Below are 19,349 nucleotides of genomic sequence, written 5' to 3'. Positions count from 1 at the left end.
ACTCTCAAAAGCTCAAGATATGTCAAGAGAGACATCCCTGATCTCATGTCTGGCATTGAGGGCCTCCACAACTGGTAGGAGAGTAGAAGCAGCATGTTCAAGGGAGAGTGACCAGGTGTGAAACCGAATGGGTGATCTGAGGTCATCAGAGAAAAGGAATTATTTGATTTCAACCGTGATGATCGATTCCATGACCTTGCTAATGATTAGAATCTAATGCTGGTAGTTCTGGAGATAAGAGGATCGGTTTTTGCACTTTGTATATGTAATGCGGTGTTGTAGTAATTAGGTTTGATTTTGCAAATTATTGCCTGAATCGGCTAAAATACAGAGACCTATTAAACCACAAACCATAATTTTGCAAGTGATACTGACCTTTGACCCCTGTATCATTCTGAAACCAACTGCCATCCAAATACTTCTCTGCATCCCAATCGTTATGTTTGCAAGCACCTTTTTTCCTGTGTTTCACCTCCTCCATCGACTTAAATACAAGGGAATGGCAGGGCAAAATGTGCAATTTTAGTGCTTCGCCTTTGACCCCTTAAAGTCGGAACAGGGTTGGAGGAGAGGGGATAACTCCAGAGAAATAAAAAAGTCTGGTTTTTTGTACTAATGTTCTTCGATTCAACTTCTTTGGAAAGTTGAAGAGGATTGGATAATCAATGAAGGAATGGTGCGTGATTTCATTTTTTGGGAAATAAAGAAAAATTAAGAAAGAAATGAAAGAAACTCAAGAAAGAAAGAAGGAATGCAGCAAAAAGGAAGAAGTGTCCCGTCCCTAAAGAAAAAGGGACAATACCACGTTTACTCCGTGCAATTAGTTGGTGTAAGAGTAAAATAAAATGGCTATATTAGTGGTTATATTTTCTGTAGATCACTTCGAAGGTGCCAAGAAGAGACTAACAACTGACTAGTAAGAGCTACAGACAATCCCAACCTCAAGGCTATGAAGAGTACAAGTGATACATTGTTGATATGTATTCCCATTTAGACCCCTTCGAGAGAAAGTGCAAGTATACACCTGCACACACACACACACACACACACACACACACACACACACACACACACACACACACACACACAATGGAGGTGGATAATTTGAGACCCGGTAGGTTTCCGTTCCATCTCCTGAAACGCACCCATGTGTGTAGACAGCAGCCAACAACAGCAACTTGCACGCACAAACATACATATATGTGTGTACGCACACGAATACACTCATATGTACACATCACACATGGAGGTGGTTACTTTGAGACCTGGGAGGGCTCCGTTCCACCTTCTGAAACCTGCAAATGGAGATAACAATGAACGACACACACACACACACACACACACACACACACACACACACACACACACACACACACACACACACACAAACACACACACTTCATGGTGAAATACATGTTGGATGTCTCAGTGAATTTTTGGCAAATGCTTCGAGAAAGTATTCCAAGAAGAGTATTTCAAAAGCATTATGCCAAAGCAATTTGTGTTATTGTGAAATAATGGACTTCACATTTGATCTCAGACAGAGATAATTGCAAAAATGTTCCAAAAGCTAGACCGAGTCAAAGGGAAAATGGGCAGAAGAGAAGCAGAAATAGCATAGGAAACCACAATAGGAAATGGACCTCAATGTTTATTATTTTCATCATCTCATTGGTTAAAGATAAATAAAAGCAATTACGCAACAATAACCAGACAGAGCATTTAAGAATGCAGATCCCTTGCAAGGGTATTTATCTCGGTGACCCGTTTCACACACAGGGGGGGGGGGGCACGATGTTCAACGTGATGAACATTTTGGTTAACATCAACAGGGCATTGCTTGAGATATTCTAACTGCAGTGGGAAGGAAGTATGAGCTAACATTTCATGCATAAACCCTTTATCACTTATCAGAACATAATAGAGAGAAGCGATATAGGTGACTGTTGCTACAAGGGGGGAGGAGTGAGTCAGAGATAGGTGGGTTGTCGTGGCTGATTCATTGAGCATGTGGGGTGAGAATGACCGATTTTGACAGGGTGGGTCAGGGTTCACAGGTAAAAAGTCAAGGAGACAGAAACCGGGAGAAAAGTGAAAACCACAGGGAAAAACAAAAAGTGACATCACGTAAGATAAATAAGCTCGAGCAACGACAAAAAGTGAGGATTCGTTTTCTTGATTCATTATTGGAGCAATTTTTGAATACTTTACATGATAAACTTGCTGGGCAACAAGGGGATGAAGAAGTATTTGAATGTTAAAAGAAAGAAAGAAAAAAACTGCAATAGATTCCTTTTCATTTGTTTAAAATAACATCTTTCACATCTATCAGATGTCGAACAATGACAATAGGAGATATCAACATATTTTTCGATGAATTGCAAGGACGATAATAGGCAATGGGCAAATGAAAACATGTTTTGCACTCCAATCTAAGCACATAGCTCATGATACAAAGTTCCCAGTTCAAAATGACAGACAATTATGTTGATTTGTTCATTATGTGCTAATGTACATGGAGGAACCCCATAGATAAGACTTTAACCTGCTAGCCTATCATCAGGAGCTCAGACAAAATCACAAAGAAGGCCAATAAAATTAGTAGCAGATGTTATGAATAGCAAATACAAAGTGAGACACAAAAACAAAATGAGTTTTACACTCACGCGTTGTATCCTCCAACACGAGCGGCTGGAGGGAATGGTCACCATACATGGCTTGTACCAAGATTCGGTAGCGAGTGCGTGGACTGAGCCCTGCCAGCTTTGTCTCAACATCTGCACCTCCAACCGTCACCTGCATAGCACAAAGGGAACAAGCCAAAAGATGAATACTTCCTTCCCCTTGTTTACCGTTATCATATGTGAAGAGTTCAGATGTATGAGAACATTCAACAGCTGCAAGTAGTTTGAGGAATTCATAAGACCTTTGTAATCCTGCTTTGTAATCCTGTTCAAGCTCAGCATAAACTCGAATGAGATTATTGCATGACGTCGATGATTCGCTCATAATATGTCAAGATGATTTGATATTGGAATCAAAATGATAAAAGGACAGATCAGGTTAAAAATGCTTTGTTTTTTTGTTGTTGTTGTTGTTGTTGTTGTTGGTAAGTGTGCTGTGGATGTGTCCAGTCAAAGTATCTTTTATGGGTCAAAGTATCTTATATAAGTCAAAGTATCTTATATGGGTTTATATGAGTTAAAATTTTTAATTTAATCAGCTTTAATGTCTGATGTATGTTTTAGTTCCTAACGCATGTCAGGCCGTTTTGGGGCTAATATACCAAAACTTGGTGGACAAGGATGAATTGATTCAATTTGGGTGAAAATCCGAAACCAGATTTGGATCCAATAATTTTGTTATTGATTCTTCACTCTTGAGAGATTGAGCTAAATTGATACCACGATATTTCAAGAAGATGTGGACAGATTCGGATGAAACTTGGTGGACACATTGGGTGTGTGACCATGACGAATTGATTCGATTCTGGTGAAAATCCGAATCCAGATCCGGATCCGAGAATTTTTTAAATAAAAAAATGCAATAATAGGGCTGATATGTTCTCATGGATCAGGCATTACATGGCGGAGGTATGCGCTTTACTGAGTACCCTTCGAGTTAACTATGTATTTAACTTATAAAAAAAACTTAAAAAAAAAATTATAACAATTAATAAATAAATAAATAAATAAATACAACAACCCATAAAAACACGACTAAAATAATAATAATAAATTATGCATTTTCTTCTTTGGATTTTGTGTTGATAAATGAGTGTAGTGATGATGTCACACAGGCATGATGGGCTGAATGGCCTCCACCTGTGTCTGATTTCCTTGTATATATTTATATACACTACCATCTTAACTACCGACATATTTATTTATTTATTTATTTATTTATTTAATTAATTGGTTCTTTAAATCTATAATCGACGTGTTCCATTTTAAGGTGCGGTATAGGGGCCTGAGCCCTTAATGAGGACTTGCACCTACCTTTCTAATATGGTCATAAAAGTTCAAGAAAATGGTTGCACATACATTACCCACTTAAAAGGAAGAAAAGGATAACAGAATCCCAAAGCATAATCATACTAAAATTTGGCAATTGTATGTATGTATGTCTGTTTGTATGTATGTATGTGTATATGTATGTATGTATGTCTGAACATTATAGAATTTAAAATGGCTTGGTTGATTGACACCGAATCTTGCATATATGCTGTGTGTATCCAGGGTCAAAAACACCCTCCAACTACGAGGATGAGTAGACAACTTTCGATTCTTGCCTATAAACATGATACAGTACAAATTGTTTACTGACACCTGCTAGGGGTATGACTAAACATGGATGGAAAATCAATTTTTCCCCACCCCAACCCTCAAGCCACTCCTGGAGGGAGCAAATATTTCTAGTCAACACAAATTCATCACACCAAGCATTTTTTTGTTTAAAAGGTGGAATGTTCACAGTGGAGCATCTAAATAAATCACAAGCAGGAAAAACACATCATGAGACCACAGTGTACTTTTTCCATCAATAACAAGGACATTCGTAGAAATGGAAACACACATGATACAAGTATACATTTTGAACCTGGGTTCAGCTGGATTGTGATTAAATGGCTAAGATGGAAACACTACAAGTCCTACCCAATTTTTGTGATTCTCAGTTGTGAAAGAAACGTCAGGGGAAAAAAAATCTAATGATCTAAAGTTTGAATAAATTGCAAGACAATGAAAGTGTTTATAACAGTGATTAATAATGAATCCGATTGAAAAATTGATGGCCATTGTATTCCAAAGCTTCCAATATTGTTTCCTTCACTGGTAAGATAATCATCAAGGGAAACGGTAGTTGAATGAAACCGTTTCAGACAGGGTTAAATGGGGTTTGGAGAGAAGTTTATTAATGAACTAGAAGGGCATTCGGTGAAGTGCATACCTCCACTAGGCTGATTCGTTTACATCTAGTATTCCATTGATAGGCCGGATCTGGATTTGGACCTGAACTAAAATTTAATTGGCTTATTTTGTCACATAAATCACTCATCTACCGAGTTCCAAGCTTCGTCCGAATCCGTCAATAACTTTTTCATATAGCATGTTATATATTGTTTTCGTCCGACCACTCAATGGTGAAGAATCACTTAAAAATTCTGGATCCAGTTTCGGATCTTCACAAAAATCGAATCGGTTCTTCCTTGTTACATACCCAACGTGTCAACCAAGTTTCGTCCAAATCCATCTACAACTTTTTGAGATATTTTGTTCATAAACAAACAAACACACAAATAAACAAACAAACAGAGACAGACAGACAGATAGACGTGAAAACATGACGTCTAACCACCTTTGGTGGCGTCTATCCACAATAAATGCTAAAATATGAAGCAATCAATGGACAAAAAATATCAGTTTCAACAAGTCATAGATAAGTGACAACAACCCAAGTGGTTTGGACTCAACAAGACTATGAGTACATATTTTTGTTCTTGGTGTCATTGTGCTCAGGTGGGAATGTCAAACAAGAGCAATTAAGTATGGAAAGCTCAAGGAAGAAGTCTCAATTCTAATGTTGTTGCAATCTTGTTGGAAATGCATTAACAAATAAAAATATCAGTTCAAATGCTGCTATAACAACTTTATCCTGTTGAGAGCCTAGTCTTTGAAAGCATTTCACATGCACTTACCGTAAACGCATTTGTGCAGAGTTAAATCTAGTTCTTTGTGCACTTACTTCCCTCTCTTTTCCATATCGGCCATCTGGGAGAATTGGTGAGTATGTGATATGATAAGAACTAGCGCCTGGAGCCGTGCTCCATTTGACACGCATGCTGGTGGGTGTTACATCAAATGTTCGGCCATTGGATACTCTTGATAATGGCACTGAAAGGGTTAAAGAACAGGATAGGTTTGAGAAAGTTATCATCAAAATTATATGAAACAGTAGCAAATAATGACATTTTACCAAGTAGCTATGATTATTGTTATCGAACCTATGTATGTTGGAACAGTTGAACAAATAATTTGGTCCACCGGTTGCATCATTACTGAGGGCATGGCTGTGCCGCTGATGCAACACGACCTAGATATTAGTGCAGGAGTATGGAATCTGGCAAGGGTTGTCGAAAGAGTTTTCTTTTCTTTTCCATGATGTTATTTCCTAATACCAGACTCATTTTCTGCATGTAGAGCACCTGACTGCTGGTTGTATCATTTCTGAGGGTGTGACGAATGATGCTGATGCAGTACCTTCTGAACAGCACTGGAACTAGGAATTTAGAATTTAGCTCGTGGACCAACGACATTGGTTTATGAAACAGATGTTGTTTTTTTGTTATTGCACAGCAACGTTTTATCTATAACTTATCATAGGTACGTTAACTAAACGCTCGTTTATTAAAAGACACGATAGTATAAAATGGGGTCAAAACGTTTTTCCTTCCGTTTTCAAAATAATTCTGAGCCAAAAATGTGAATTTTGTTCTGATGATATCAGGAATCTGAGTCGACAGCTGGGAAGAGAAAAAGTGCGATATTGAATAGGAATTACGTTGACAAATAAAAAGCCAAACACTTGTGCTGAGTTTTGCTTCATTGTCAGGAGGAAACTATTTTGAGAGAGAAACTTCTTAACTCATACTCTCATATAATGGCACAGCACTGGAATGAAATTATTTTATAACAGCAAGTTTGCAGCCATCGTTTTTATTCAATAACATCAAGAATGTAGTTAATGTTGTACGTAAAATTGCAAATGTCCCCACCTCCTCCACCCCTCCTCAATTTCTTCCTTTCTTTTCATTTCACACAATTTCCTTAGAAGGATAATTACATCTCATTTTGACAATAATAATAAAAAAAGCATGCTGTCTATTCGGGTTTGAATTCACTTTTGTATTGTAATTTAGTGTGCAATAATGATACAAAACATTAATAAAATATCCATTAATGATACAAAACTATATGATATATATGATACAACTATATGATACAAAACAATAATAAAAATATGTTTCTTGCAAAAGTATAAAAAAATTACCTTGAGATGACAACACTTATATTAATTCTAATAAAATAAAATATCGCAAGGAAGAAAAAAAATTAGCATATTATTGTTTATGATTATTATGGTAATTTTGTCATCAAACATGCAAGCAAACTCACATGTGGTTGCATGGCCAGTGAGAGGCTGACTGGACCCAGAACTGGACTCAGCAGTGATATAAACAGAGTATTGAGTTTTTGCATTCAGTTGAGGTAACACCACAGCAGTAGTTGATTTGTCTACCACCATCTATGGGGAAAGAAACAGAGAACATACAAACAAATGCATTACCAAAAATAACAATGACTAGAGACTATTGGCTTGGGAACAATAACAAGAGGGAACAATCACAAACCCACCTCCTTCAAAGTCCCTGTAATGTCCATCTTGAATACCCCGTGTACCCCACCCCATCCCTCTCCCTTCCACAGATCTCCTCATGTCTCTGTTCCCCACTGTTTTATCCTTCCCTCTCCCGCCCCTCTAGTCTCATGCCCCCCTTGCTCTGCATTGTGTGTTAGCTCTCATACGATCCTCGACAATGTATACAAAAAAAAGAAGAGCTTTCCAGTGTAAGTTGCAGAACGGTATCTGAAAGTTCATTCTCACTTCAGATGGCCAATGGGTTTATATGGGTTGATTTTTTTTTTTGTATACAAGGCTACAGCTCGTGGTGGAGTGATTTTATGATTTATTTATGATAGGTTAAGTGGTTTCATTGTTGACCCCAAAAGTTTGAAATCAAATTGTGACAATTCTAAAAGTAAGTGGTCAAAAGGGAGGGAAAGGTCACATTAAAAAATGAAGACCATCAGAGTCAACTTTAGAAGTTTTGTATTATTATTATCATGTCTATACCAAAGTTTGTAACTGTAGCTGGAGCCATTTTCACACTGCTGAGGATATAAAATTGGTTGGAATAATCATTATAACAAGAGTAATAATAATAATAATAATAATAATAACATAATGACTCGCCTACTTCAGTCCACTGCTGCATGAAGGCTTCTTTCAACATGCTCCATTCTTCTATGTTTCTCCAATGTGAGACGTTTTGTACTTGAGTAAATTTTTCAATTTGAGCTCTCAGTCTAATCTTCAAGGTCCTTCTCAAGTTTCCAGTTTATAATATTTGGCACCCATCTGTGATACATTTTTGTTGCTCTGTATCCAAATAATAACCCTAATTTTTTAAATATTTATTTTGGCATCCACTTATTGCAGTGACATAATAATAATAAAATAATAATAATAATAAGTAGAGGTCCATTCAAAGTACACTGCCTCCATACCAAAAAAAAATAACAAATCCTCAAGCGCGCGACAATGGCGAGGCACCTCCGGTGCCCGGCAATGCCACCAGGCAGCACATGAATACGGAATTGGGAGCAATGGACAATAATTGATTCATTAATTGATTAAATGCACAATTAAAGACACTAATAATAATAATAATAATAAAATAATTAATTTCTTCATTAATTGGTGAATAGCATTCTTAAACAACCTTTGAAAACCCATTCTCAAACCACCACTGTTTCATCCGAATCTGTAACTGTTTGAAAATTAAGTAGTTAATCGAAATATTAAATAATTAATTCATGAATCAATAAATCAAAAATAAAATTATCATCAAATCACTTGGTCACTGTCGTGTCCAAATATTAGCTTCCTAGCTCAAAATGTGGCTTATATATTGCCCAGATGAGAAAGAAAATAAATAAGGAATAAATGGCTAATAATTAAGTAATTAATAAATTAATTGATTAATCAAACAAAAATTAAAAAAATTTTGGCCAAAGCACATCTTCACTTTTGTCCCCAAATTTCAGCCTCTTAGCTCAAAAGATGGTTGATATATCACCCAAAAAAAACAAGACAGAAAAAAAACAAGACAGAAAAAAACAAGCAGAGTAAAAACTGAGTACTCCCTTCCTTCAGAGCCTGGCGATGACAACATGCATTGCCTGGATATGGAATTGGGAAGAAGAATAAGAATAAGAAGAAGAATAAGAATAAGAATAAGAATAAGAATAAGAAGAAGCAGAAGAAGCAGAAGAAGAAGAAGAAGAAGAAGAAGAAGAAGAAGAAAAAGAAGAAGAAGAAGAAGAAGAAGAAGAAGAAGAAAAAGAAGAAGAAGAAGAAGAAGAAGAAGACGAAGAAGAAGAAGAAGAAGAAGAAGAAGAAGAACAAGAAGAAGAAGAAGAAGAAGAAGAAGAAGAAGAAGAAGAAGAAGAAGAAGAAAAAGAAGAAGAAGAAGAAGAAGAAGAAGATATGGAAGTTGAAGAAGAAAGGTAAGAGGAAGAAGAAGACATGGAAATTGAAGAAGAAGAAGAAGAAGAAGAAGAAGAAGAAGAAGAAGAAGAAGAAGAAGAAGAAGAAGAAGAAGAAGAAGAAGATATGGAAGTTGAAGAAGAAAGGTAAGAGGAAGAAGAAGACATGGAATTTGAAGAAGAAGAAGAAGAAGAGGAAGAAGAAGAAGAAAAAGAAGAGGAAGGGAAGAGGAGGAGCATAATAATCATACTCATAATAATATCGATCACAACAATGATAATGTATTACCGACATGAAATTATTTAAGAATTTGAGAGTTAAAACATATTTTCTGGGATGATGAATTAATGGAAAGTAATTATAATTGCTGTGTTGTTGAATAGATTAACAAATAACAAGCCTTGGTTTTATTTATCCAATAATTAAAGAAAATATCATTGAATGAGTACAATATGCATCTATACTAATAAAAGGCTGTGTGTGTGTGTCTGTGTCTGTGTCAGTGGCTGTCTGTGTCCGTGTGTGTGTGTCCTCCACAACTCCAAAACCATAAAACTGAGCAGCCTGAAACTTTCCATGCATACGAAGAAAACTCCAAAGAAGTGCAAGAGTGAAAATTGGGTGCTGTACTTAATTAAAACACCCATTTTGAAGATAATTAATGGCCTTATGTAATTATATCCTTCATCAGGCGATCCTCGGCCACCTCGTTGTCTGGGATCTAAAAGTGTTTCCTGGGTAACCTGGCTGGGCTCTGAAGCCACCATGTTTTTTGGCCTACTCAACCATGATTTGACTTACAACAGGCCACAACGATGTCTGAATGATAAAGTTTTTTTTTTTTTTCCACTTTCCTCAGTCATATTATCAAATGCCTGTTCATCATAGGTCTGAATCGCAGGGTATATTGCATTGCTTATAAACACATGGAGACACCAGTGTTCATGGCTTTATTTAATTTGTGAATATGAATAACCGAGAGAATCTCTTGAAGTAAGCATCATTACAAAATGTAAGCTCCAGATTTGAAAAAATCAGCAGTTCCGACTCCGAAAAAAGTGTTTATTTGTCCAATTCAGACATTGCACAGGCTTTTCCGGGTGCATAGTTGTATCGACTGCAATTGGTAATCGCTTGCCAAGCAAGGCATTCCGTTTGAGGGCTTGGGTGCTTCAGCCACTTACCGAGCTGTACAGTACAGTTCGTGTCCTAATCGGGATGAGCAGTCGACAGTTACTACAAGGTAGAGGTACATATACAGCACACACGGACGTGGTACATATGGGTAGATTTGGATTGGTACAGACTCTCCACGGGTGTGTGGACATGCCATGCCTGTTACAGGTGCCGTGGTGGCAAAGGCTCATCCCGTATCTTATGGAGATTCTTTCAGGTTTTCATTTGGCCTCATGCCTGTTTCTAAAGCTCCTTCAAATTCCCTGCTTTCCTTCCTGAAAGTCCATCTAATGTCCAACTTGTATACCCCTTGATCCCTGCTCCATCGCTCTCCCTTCCACAGATCTCCTAATGTCTCTGTTCCTCAACTGTTTTGTCCTTCCCTCTCCCGCCCCTCTTGTCTCATGCCCCCTTACTGTGAGTTGTGTGTTAGCTCTCATACGAGCCTTGACAAGGGACAGAAAAAGCATTTGGTTATCAGATTTGCTATGTTTCTCTTTGTGAGTTTTCCCACCCCTCACACACAGCTGTTTGTAAAGAGTAATGTTTGTGAACATCTCCCTGAAACATCTGTACAAATGTAACGTTTTTTGGTGAAAGCTACTCAAGGTTTCTGGGTTGTATACAGTAAGTCCTGCAGTTGGTCATCACACTGACTCCAACCTGCCGATTCACGAAAAATTGGGCAGTGTGTGTGTGTGTGTGTGTGTGTGTGTGTGTGTGTGTGTGTGTGTGTGTGTGAGAGAGAGAGAGAGAGAGAGAGAGAGAGAGAGAGAGAGAGAGAGAGAGAGAGAGAGAGAGAGAGAGAGAGAGAGAGAGAGAGAGAGAGAGAGAGAGAGAGAGAGAAAGAGAGAGAGAGAGAGATCTCCATGTATGGTGTGTGTGTGTGTGTGTGTGTCGGGTGGCGAAACCGATACCGATCAGGTGTGTGTGTGTGTGTGTGCGTGCGTGCGTGCGTGTATACACATATGTGGGAGTTGCTGTTGGTTGCCTTTTACCTCCAGATATCGGTTGGGTTCATCAGGTGGTGAAACAGAGACCGGCCAGGTCTCACAGTGTACGTGTGTGTGTGTGTGTGTGTGTGTGTGTGTGTGTGTATGTGTGTGCGCGCGCGCATGCTTCATTGATTGGTAGCTACACATGCGTGTTTCAGAATGTGGAATGGAGTCCTCTCAAGGTGGGCTGAAAGCAACCACCTTCATTTCATTAAGGGGTCACGATTCATGGACCAAGCTGTGAAGTTTTCTGTTCTCAAAGTTTTGTGTCGAGGGCTCTCTTCAGGATCGTCACTGAGCTCCGAACACCTTCCAACTGTAGTTAATTTGTAATAATATTCTTCGGGATGGTTTTTCTTCATCTGCAAAGTAGTTCCGGGGAGCTTATGTGATGATGCATCATCCGTCCGTCCTTCCACAAATACTTGCAACTTCTCAGAAACTACACATACAATTTCAATGAAATTTGACCACAACGTGAATCACCCGTGATGGCATTAAAAACTGGGTCTGATGGGGTCGACTCTGAGAAGTTATGGCAGGGGGGCTGGGGGGATTGGGTTACCTCCCCAAAGAGGTATTTGCTTTCTTCTCAAACGATACGCACAATTCCGATGAAACTTCACGACAACCTTCATCACCCATGACGTACCAAAGCTTGTTCATGACATTAGAAAAAAATTGGCTCTAAGGGTATTTAAGGGGGGTTGCCCCCCAAAATATGTATTTGCTTTATTCTTCAAAACTACACATACAATTCCGATGAAACTTGACCACCATCTTCACCACCCATGATGTACTAAAGTTTGCTCACGACATTAAAAAAATTGGGGTCGAGGAGGGTCAATGTGGAGAGGGGTTTGCCCCCCAAAATATGTATTTGCTTTCTTTTCTGAAACCACACACACAATTTCGATGAAACTCGACCACAACCTTTATCACCGGTGATATACCAAGGTTTATTCATGGCATTACAAAAAAACACTCCATCGGTATTGACTTTCTTCCCTATTATATATTTTGTGGCTCATCCATGCTTACCAGTGGTTGCCTGGTTATCTTATCCAGCCACTACCAGTTGAGCGCCCAGTGGTATTGCCCCTATTTTTAATACATCTGTGAGGTTCTTTGTCATCATTCCTGGAGGTCCAGCTATCATTGGTACAACTTTGTCTTTCTTCAGCTTCCAGGATCTTCTCACTTCATTCTTGAGGTCTTGGTGTTTGGTCATTTTCTTGATTTCTGCATTGTTTAGTCCAAAATCATTGGTATTAACACCTCAATCAGCAATGCCTTTTTCTTTTTTTTGTAACTCAGTATGATATCTGGTCGCAACGCTTTGTTTTCGATGTTCACACTCGATGGGATCATTAGTTCGTACGTGAGTGGTCGGTTCTTCCATGCAGTGCTGGATTTAGACTTGGTGAGGCCAGAAGCTGTATAAAGCTTGGAGGCCCCTTGTTAAAAAAATTACACCAGAAGGTCTCACAAAAATTGAAAACATATATGCCTTCCCAGCAGACACACGACGTCAGTATGAAAGATTCACGAAATCGGGAATCGGCCGCTTGGTTGTACAACCAGATCACGACGCGGTACAGCCACAGCTCGATTATCGAAAACTGTTTTTTCTGTCTCGTGTGTTGCCATGGTGACCACTTTTCCACCTCGTGACGTGTGTGGTTGTGTCTGCCTTTCACCAGAGGAGACATCTGATTGGCTAATTCCTATTTCCGCATCACGAGCCGCCATTTGTAAAATTCGGTTAAACTTGTGAACTTTCAGCTGTTTCTGAGTGTGACAGACAATCCGCTTTAATCTGCAGAAGACTTTAGCTTTTTTAGTTAAAATTATCTTCCGCTGTGATCATTTTTGGTAAGTATAATATTATAAATCGATTTTATGTGTCTTAGCTTTTGTTTTTGGACGTTTTAAAGATCACAGAATCCATGATGTGTTACTGTTAATGTTGTGCTGGAATCTATATCGTTACATTCAATGGAAACTCTCCCAGGCCCTTCGGGGCACTCGATCGTGGTTCGAGCCTTGGACTCGGGAACGTGTATCTGACGATCGAATCCTCTGGCACCTCTAACACCCGATTTCGTCATTCGTTGATCACGTTTAGCTGTCGCTGACATGACCCTGACATGACCCTGACATGACCCTGATATGGCCCTGACATGACCCTGACATGGCCCTGACATGGCCCTGACATTACCCTGACATTACCCTGACATGGCCCTGACATGGCCCTGATCGTGTGGAGAAATTAACGGTAAATAATTAATTCGTTTTTCCGTGGGCCTGGTGAAAAAAAAACACCGCTCTGTGGTGAATAAAGGGGACTCTGTAAAATTACTTTGGACAAGTTTAATTGGTTCAGAACCTTTTAAAATATTTTTTCTGGTGTGGAGAATGCTTCGGCCGTTCGGGTCCGACGAATTACCGCATTGTTCCACAATGTGACAAATTTTAAGTTCCACTGCCCTTAAAAAAGCCTCAATTAATATTATTTTTTTTATAATAAATTATTTTGTATGTCCTCTTTTAACGAGTTAGGCCTAACCAAAGGCAAAAGGAAAACAATTGTCAGTTATTGTTCGCCGAAAAATGTGAAGTTTTGTCATAAAAAAAAAAAAAATTAACCCTTTGGCCGCCGACAAACTGCCGCTTGTAACAATGAAGCCTTCATTGTGGTAGTTTGTCACTATTGGGGAATTGTTAAAGTTTGTCGGTGCACAATTGTTTTCCTTTGGTAAAATGGTTATCAAAAGACATGAAAATAACTTTATATAATAAAGAATAATATTAATTGAGGCTTTTTAAGGGCAGTGGAACTTAAAACTTGTTACAAGCTGCTTTGAACACTGGTGTACTAAATTGTTTTTATTTTCTAAAATAAGGGCGATGTCCAATGCTCTGACGTCCACATACAATTTGTGTGGAAAGAATGGGAAGAGACCTTTCCAGAACCTGAATTTTTATAAAGTTGTCAGAGGTAATGAATTCTGCTAAATGACAGTATATAATGTGCATGACTTGAGCGTAATTCACATTGCAAGTCTTGTTTGATGATCATAAAGCCAAATATATACGAAGTGGAAATTCTTATTATTTTTCAGACAGTACCAGGGCCAGTCAGCCAACAGCAATGGAGGCGGATGTGGACACTGCCATATCACAACATTTTAAATATGCCCCTGATCGGTATGGAGGTGCGGGCAGGAACAAGCCCTCATCTATCTATAATTCCAGCAGTGTGTGTGTGTGTGTGTGTGTGTGTGTGTGTGTGTGTGTGTGTGTGTGTGTGTGTGTGTGTGTGTGTGTGTGTGTGTGTGTGTGTGTGTGTGTGTGTGTGAGTGAGTGACCGCTGTTTCTCGACAACCACTGATCCGATCTAATTGAAACTTGCCAGCTATATTGCTGGGGACCTGAGTGTGTGCCTTTTCAAGGTTTGATATTAATTGGACAAGTGCTTCCCAAGTTATGGCCATTTATTTACCAAACCAACTGCGTCGGCGTGGCCGATGGGGAAGAGATCCTCAACCGCGTTCCCCATTATGGGTTACAACGTACGGACTTCCGCATAGTGATGACTGACTATTCTCATAATTTCTCGATTGCTTATGTGCATTTATAGATAAACGCAATGCCCCAATCCAGTCATCGTTTATGAGAGCGAAGGAACGGCCTGTGAGTTTTGTTTGAAAGTTTTTTTAAAGTTTTTTTTGCACGTATGGCCATGCACATACGGGCGGGCACGTACTAGTGTAGTAATAATGAGTAACAGCAACATGCTCTGCCAGCCATCCATGTCCTTGATTATTAAGAATTTGCAGCATAGTTAATTGTAATGTTGTATGGTGGAAACCCAGCCTAAGTTTACATTGTGAAAATATTTACATGTACTTTTATGCAGAATGAAGTTATTTTATTTTCTTGTGAAATTAAGATTGAAAACACCCAACAAATTAATTTTTTTGTGCTTTGGAATTATTTATGTGAGATGCATTCAAAATTGTGTTTTCATACTTAATGATGTTAGATTTATATTTTTTTCTTTGTATGAATACACACACATAGATATATATTTAGTCTCATTGATTTGCCTGATTGTAATTCAGTTTTATATAATTTTATGCACTGTTCATATCATGTCAAGCATCATCTGTTTAAGTCTTTATGCATCTCATTCTATTGATGCCCGCTGTGGGACATAAGTAAAAATATTTCTAAGATATATATATATATATATATATATATATATATATATATATATATATATATATATATATATATATATATATATATATATATATATATATATATATATATATCATGGAGAAATTCTATCAGAAAGGTGTTTGATTTCCCAAGTAGGACCCATATTGTACTCTTTTACCAGTCATTGCTGAATTTCTACCTATTGAATGTCAACTATTATGTCGTATAGCAAAATTAAAATGTGGTTCTTCGTCTTCTCATAATTCTTACCTGTGGTTGCTTAATTATGAATCTTGTAACAATGGGTAGTATGTCATCAGTAGCTAAAACTTTTAATTACATTTTATATAAATGCAAGTTCTCGGTCAATACCTTATATGCTCCTAATGCCCATAATATATGCAAGCATAGAATTATCAGCAGTTTTACTAACTCTCTCTCTGTCGAGTGCAGCCTGTAGCTGCGGTTGCATCATTGGTTGGGACGTGGCTATTCTGCTGATGCAGTGTCCCTGTTACCAGTACACTGGTACTCATTTTGCCGACCTCGGAAGGATGACAGGCGAAGTCAACCTCCTGGTGTATTTTAATTCAGCAGCCAACGGGGCTTGAACTCAGGACCCTTGGATCCCAAGCCACCACCCTAACCACTAAGCCAGCACCAGGCTTAAGTTTTACTAACACTGCATGATGATGATGTTGTTGTACTTAAAGGTGCCTTTGTGCAGTCAATTATATTTGAGAGAGAAGCTCCACAGTTCATCTCTGGAGCAGAACTTTCTGAATTTGAATTGTTAACCGTGCTTTGCACAAAGTGAATTTGTCAAAAAGGTATTTACGACTTTTACCCATGTGGTATTTCTTTTTATTCCCCATTTTTAGTATATGTTTCTCAATTGCAATGGTATCTACTTTTATTTATTGTATGTTTGCATTTGAGTATGCTTTTTTGGTACAAATAAAGATATTATTATTGTTAATACTGCTTGTATATTTTTGCCGCAATCATGCTCTGTGTGATACGTGATAATAAATGATTATGAATAACAGTTGTTTTCAAGTTGTGGTCATTATGTGTTACTGTGCAACGTAATGATGTTGCAATACAACTTCAATGTTTTGATAATGGCACCGGTGGAACAGCGGTGCTCCGCTGACCCCAGACCTACGGGTCGAGGGCACCATCAAGCTGGAAGCTGAAGGGTGTCATGCACTGCAATGTTCGTTTCTTTGGCGTGCAAAGAAAAGGGTAAAAACAAAAACCCCATTTTATGAACGTTGTGATAAAGTTGAAAAATAACGTCTTGCTTCAATGTTGTGACAACATTGAAATCTGACGTCATGGGTGTTGCAAATACAACTTCCCACTAACCCAATTCTGATGTCAGGTACAACCAGAACATGACGCTGCAACAATGTTAGATTTCAACGTTGTCACATCGTTGAAATCTGACGTCATGGGTGTTGCAAATACAACTTCCCTCTGACCCAATTCTGACGTCAGGATAGATCCGGCAAATGACGTTGCAACAACGTTGTGTGTCTGCTGGGTTTTAATTATTTCTCAAGTCATTCAAAATTGATTCTCTTACTCCATTAGCCATAAGCTGAATAAGTTAATCACATATTGTCTTGGACAAATATGAAGAAGACCCAGATCCTCTGTTTCCATATTGTTTTATGTGGTTGGAAAGAAATGGATCAAACTGAGCAATTAATTCTAACAGGCAAAGGTAGTTGCCATTATTTGGTGATTTGGCGGCGAAATGGCAATTTTTCGTCCGCACCCGCAACAAGGAAGCCGTTCTTTAGGCCTTATTCACAAATTTTTACACGTCTTCTCTCATTTTTTGAGGCCCGTGTGGATTGTGAGTCCCTAAACTGTCACTTGCTTAGCGTATGCCTAAATCTGGCACTGCTTCCATGTTTTCAATGATTACTTTTGGTTCATGTTCTCACAAATTATCTGGAACTGGGACACCAATGTTTTTGCAGATGTGCCAACAGATTATATTATAAACTCTGTTGTGTCATGTGTTCAGCTGTTCTGACATGAGTGTGTGTGTGTGTGTGTGTGTGTGTGTGTGTGTGTGTGTTTTCGGTCATTAAGCATAACAAACCATTCTCTTTACTAACCCTATCTCCACCCCTCATATCTATCTCTCTCTCTCTCTCTCTCTCTCTCTCTCTCTCTCTCTCTCTCTCTCTCTCTCTCTCTCTCTCTCTCTCTCTCTCTCTCTCTCTCTCTCTCTCTCTCTCTCTCTCTCTCTCTCTCTCTCTCTCTCTCTCTCTCTTTCTCTTTCTCTTTCTCTTTCTCTTTCTCTTTCTCTTTCTCTTTCTCTTTCTCTTTCTCTTTCTCTTTCTCTTTCTCTTTCTCTTTCTCTTTCTCTTTCTCTTTCTCTTTCTCTTTCTCTTTCTCTTTCTCTCTTTCTCTTTCTCTTTCTCTTTCTCTTTCTCTTTCTCTTTCTCTTTCTCTTTCTCTTTCTCTTTCTCTTTCTCTCTCTCATACACACACACACCCTCCTCGCATCCCTTCCTCCCATGGTATAGCGTTTGTTGAGGCGCAGCTCCCCCCCCTCCTTCCTCGCCCCTTGCTCTTCTTCCCTTCCTAGCATCGCCTCCCTCCTGCCCCCACTCTGTCTCTTCTCCCTCTATCCTCACTTCCTCTCTCCCTCCCTCCCTCCTGTCTCAACCGCCCTCCTTAATGCCCCCCCCCCCCGTCAGCGAAGCGACGTGTTGTATTTACTAGTAAGAGAATAAGAAGTCAACTGTGGAAGAGGCAAGAAAGTAAAGGTCAGGTACAGCAAGCTGTGTCTATTTCAATCCCACCACCAAGGAGATTTACGATTCCTTCAGTGATCACAAACCCATGGAGGGGCTTGGCCATAAATTACAGACAGACCGAAGATGATTGTAAAAAGTGCACATTTATGTAAACAACAATGGCATTGGTGTGCACTGGTTAAATACATATCGTACACAAGACTTGAACTGTGTTCCAATGTATCATGAGCTGTCACTTTCGACATGAAGGATGACCAGGCCAACCAAAGAGATGAAAATAATATAAACAATTAAATTCTAAAGATGTAGGACTCAAACATAAGCATTTGAACATTCCTGTTTTAAAATATTCAAGTATTCTCATGCTTTCAGTAATTTTTGTTTTCATCATTTTAAAGCTAATGGGGTGAAGGTGGAGGGATATTGATGTTGACTGACCGAGAGGGCGTTGGCTTTGCTCTCTGATGCAGGGTGATAAGTAACCCGGTATCGATCCACAGAGCCTGTTGCTGGACTCCAACTAACACGGAAGCTGTGTGTAGTAATGTCTGATGTCCTGAGGTCACGGGGTGAGTGTGGAGGTAAAACCACTCTTGTGTCTGTTCGGGTTTAAATATTGATGGGTCAATGAAAGTTTGAGATACCTCATTTGAAACAGATGATTGATATGCAGTTTAAATAAAATTAAGTTTGTTTATTGCAGCTGAACCTGCAGTTAGCAGGCACCATCATTGCACTGAAAATCTTTGACATTACATTGTAAGAAAAAGCACTGAAACAGTATTTTTCAACAATTAATACATACAAAAGACAGGATCATTGAATTAAAATTTTCCTTAAA

General features: G+C 38.7%; 1 protein-coding gene and 1 long non-coding RNA gene across 4 annotated transcripts in view; one reads left to right on the top strand and one right to left on the bottom strand.

Moving 5' to 3' along the window:
• LOC147027132 (collagen alpha-1(XII) chain-like) overlaps positions 1-19,349 on the bottom strand; it is a 365,482-nt gene that overhangs the window by 184,464 nt on the left and 161,669 nt on the right. For all 3 annotated transcript variants that reach the window (XM_085883313.1, XM_085883312.1, XM_085883314.1), the window contains exons 24-27: positions 18,947-19,107; positions 7,173-7,302; positions 5,743-5,891; positions 2,667-2,796 (exon numbers count right to left, since the gene is read on the bottom strand). In XM_085883313.1, coding sequence (XP_085739439.1) covers positions 2,667-2,796; positions 5,743-5,891; positions 7,173-7,302; positions 18,947-19,107 — 570 coding nt within the window. The remainder of the gene's footprint in view (positions 1-2,666; positions 2,797-5,742; positions 5,892-7,172; positions 7,303-18,946; positions 19,108-19,349) is intronic.
• The window catches only part of LOC147027133 (uncharacterized), a 30,873-nt gene continuing 23,582 nt past the window's right edge, over positions 12,059-19,349 (top strand). The window contains exons 1-2 of the long non-coding RNA XR_015058698.1: positions 12,059-13,373; positions 14,624-14,708. This is a non-coding gene — a long non-coding RNA (uncharacterized LOC147027133). The remainder of the gene's footprint in view (positions 13,374-14,623; positions 14,709-19,349) is intronic.

The sequence above is a fragment of the Eptatretus burgeri genome, chromosome 5 (genome assembly GCF_056783735.1).
Source record: "Eptatretus burgeri isolate ZD-2024b chromosome 5, Ebu_testis_v1, whole genome shotgun sequence".
Taxonomy (NCBI): domain Eukaryota; kingdom Metazoa; phylum Chordata; class Myxini; order Myxiniformes; family Myxinidae; genus Eptatretus; species Eptatretus burgeri.
The sequence above is the reverse complement of the archived record's forward strand: the minus strand, read 5'-3'. Positions and strand labels throughout refer to the sequence as shown.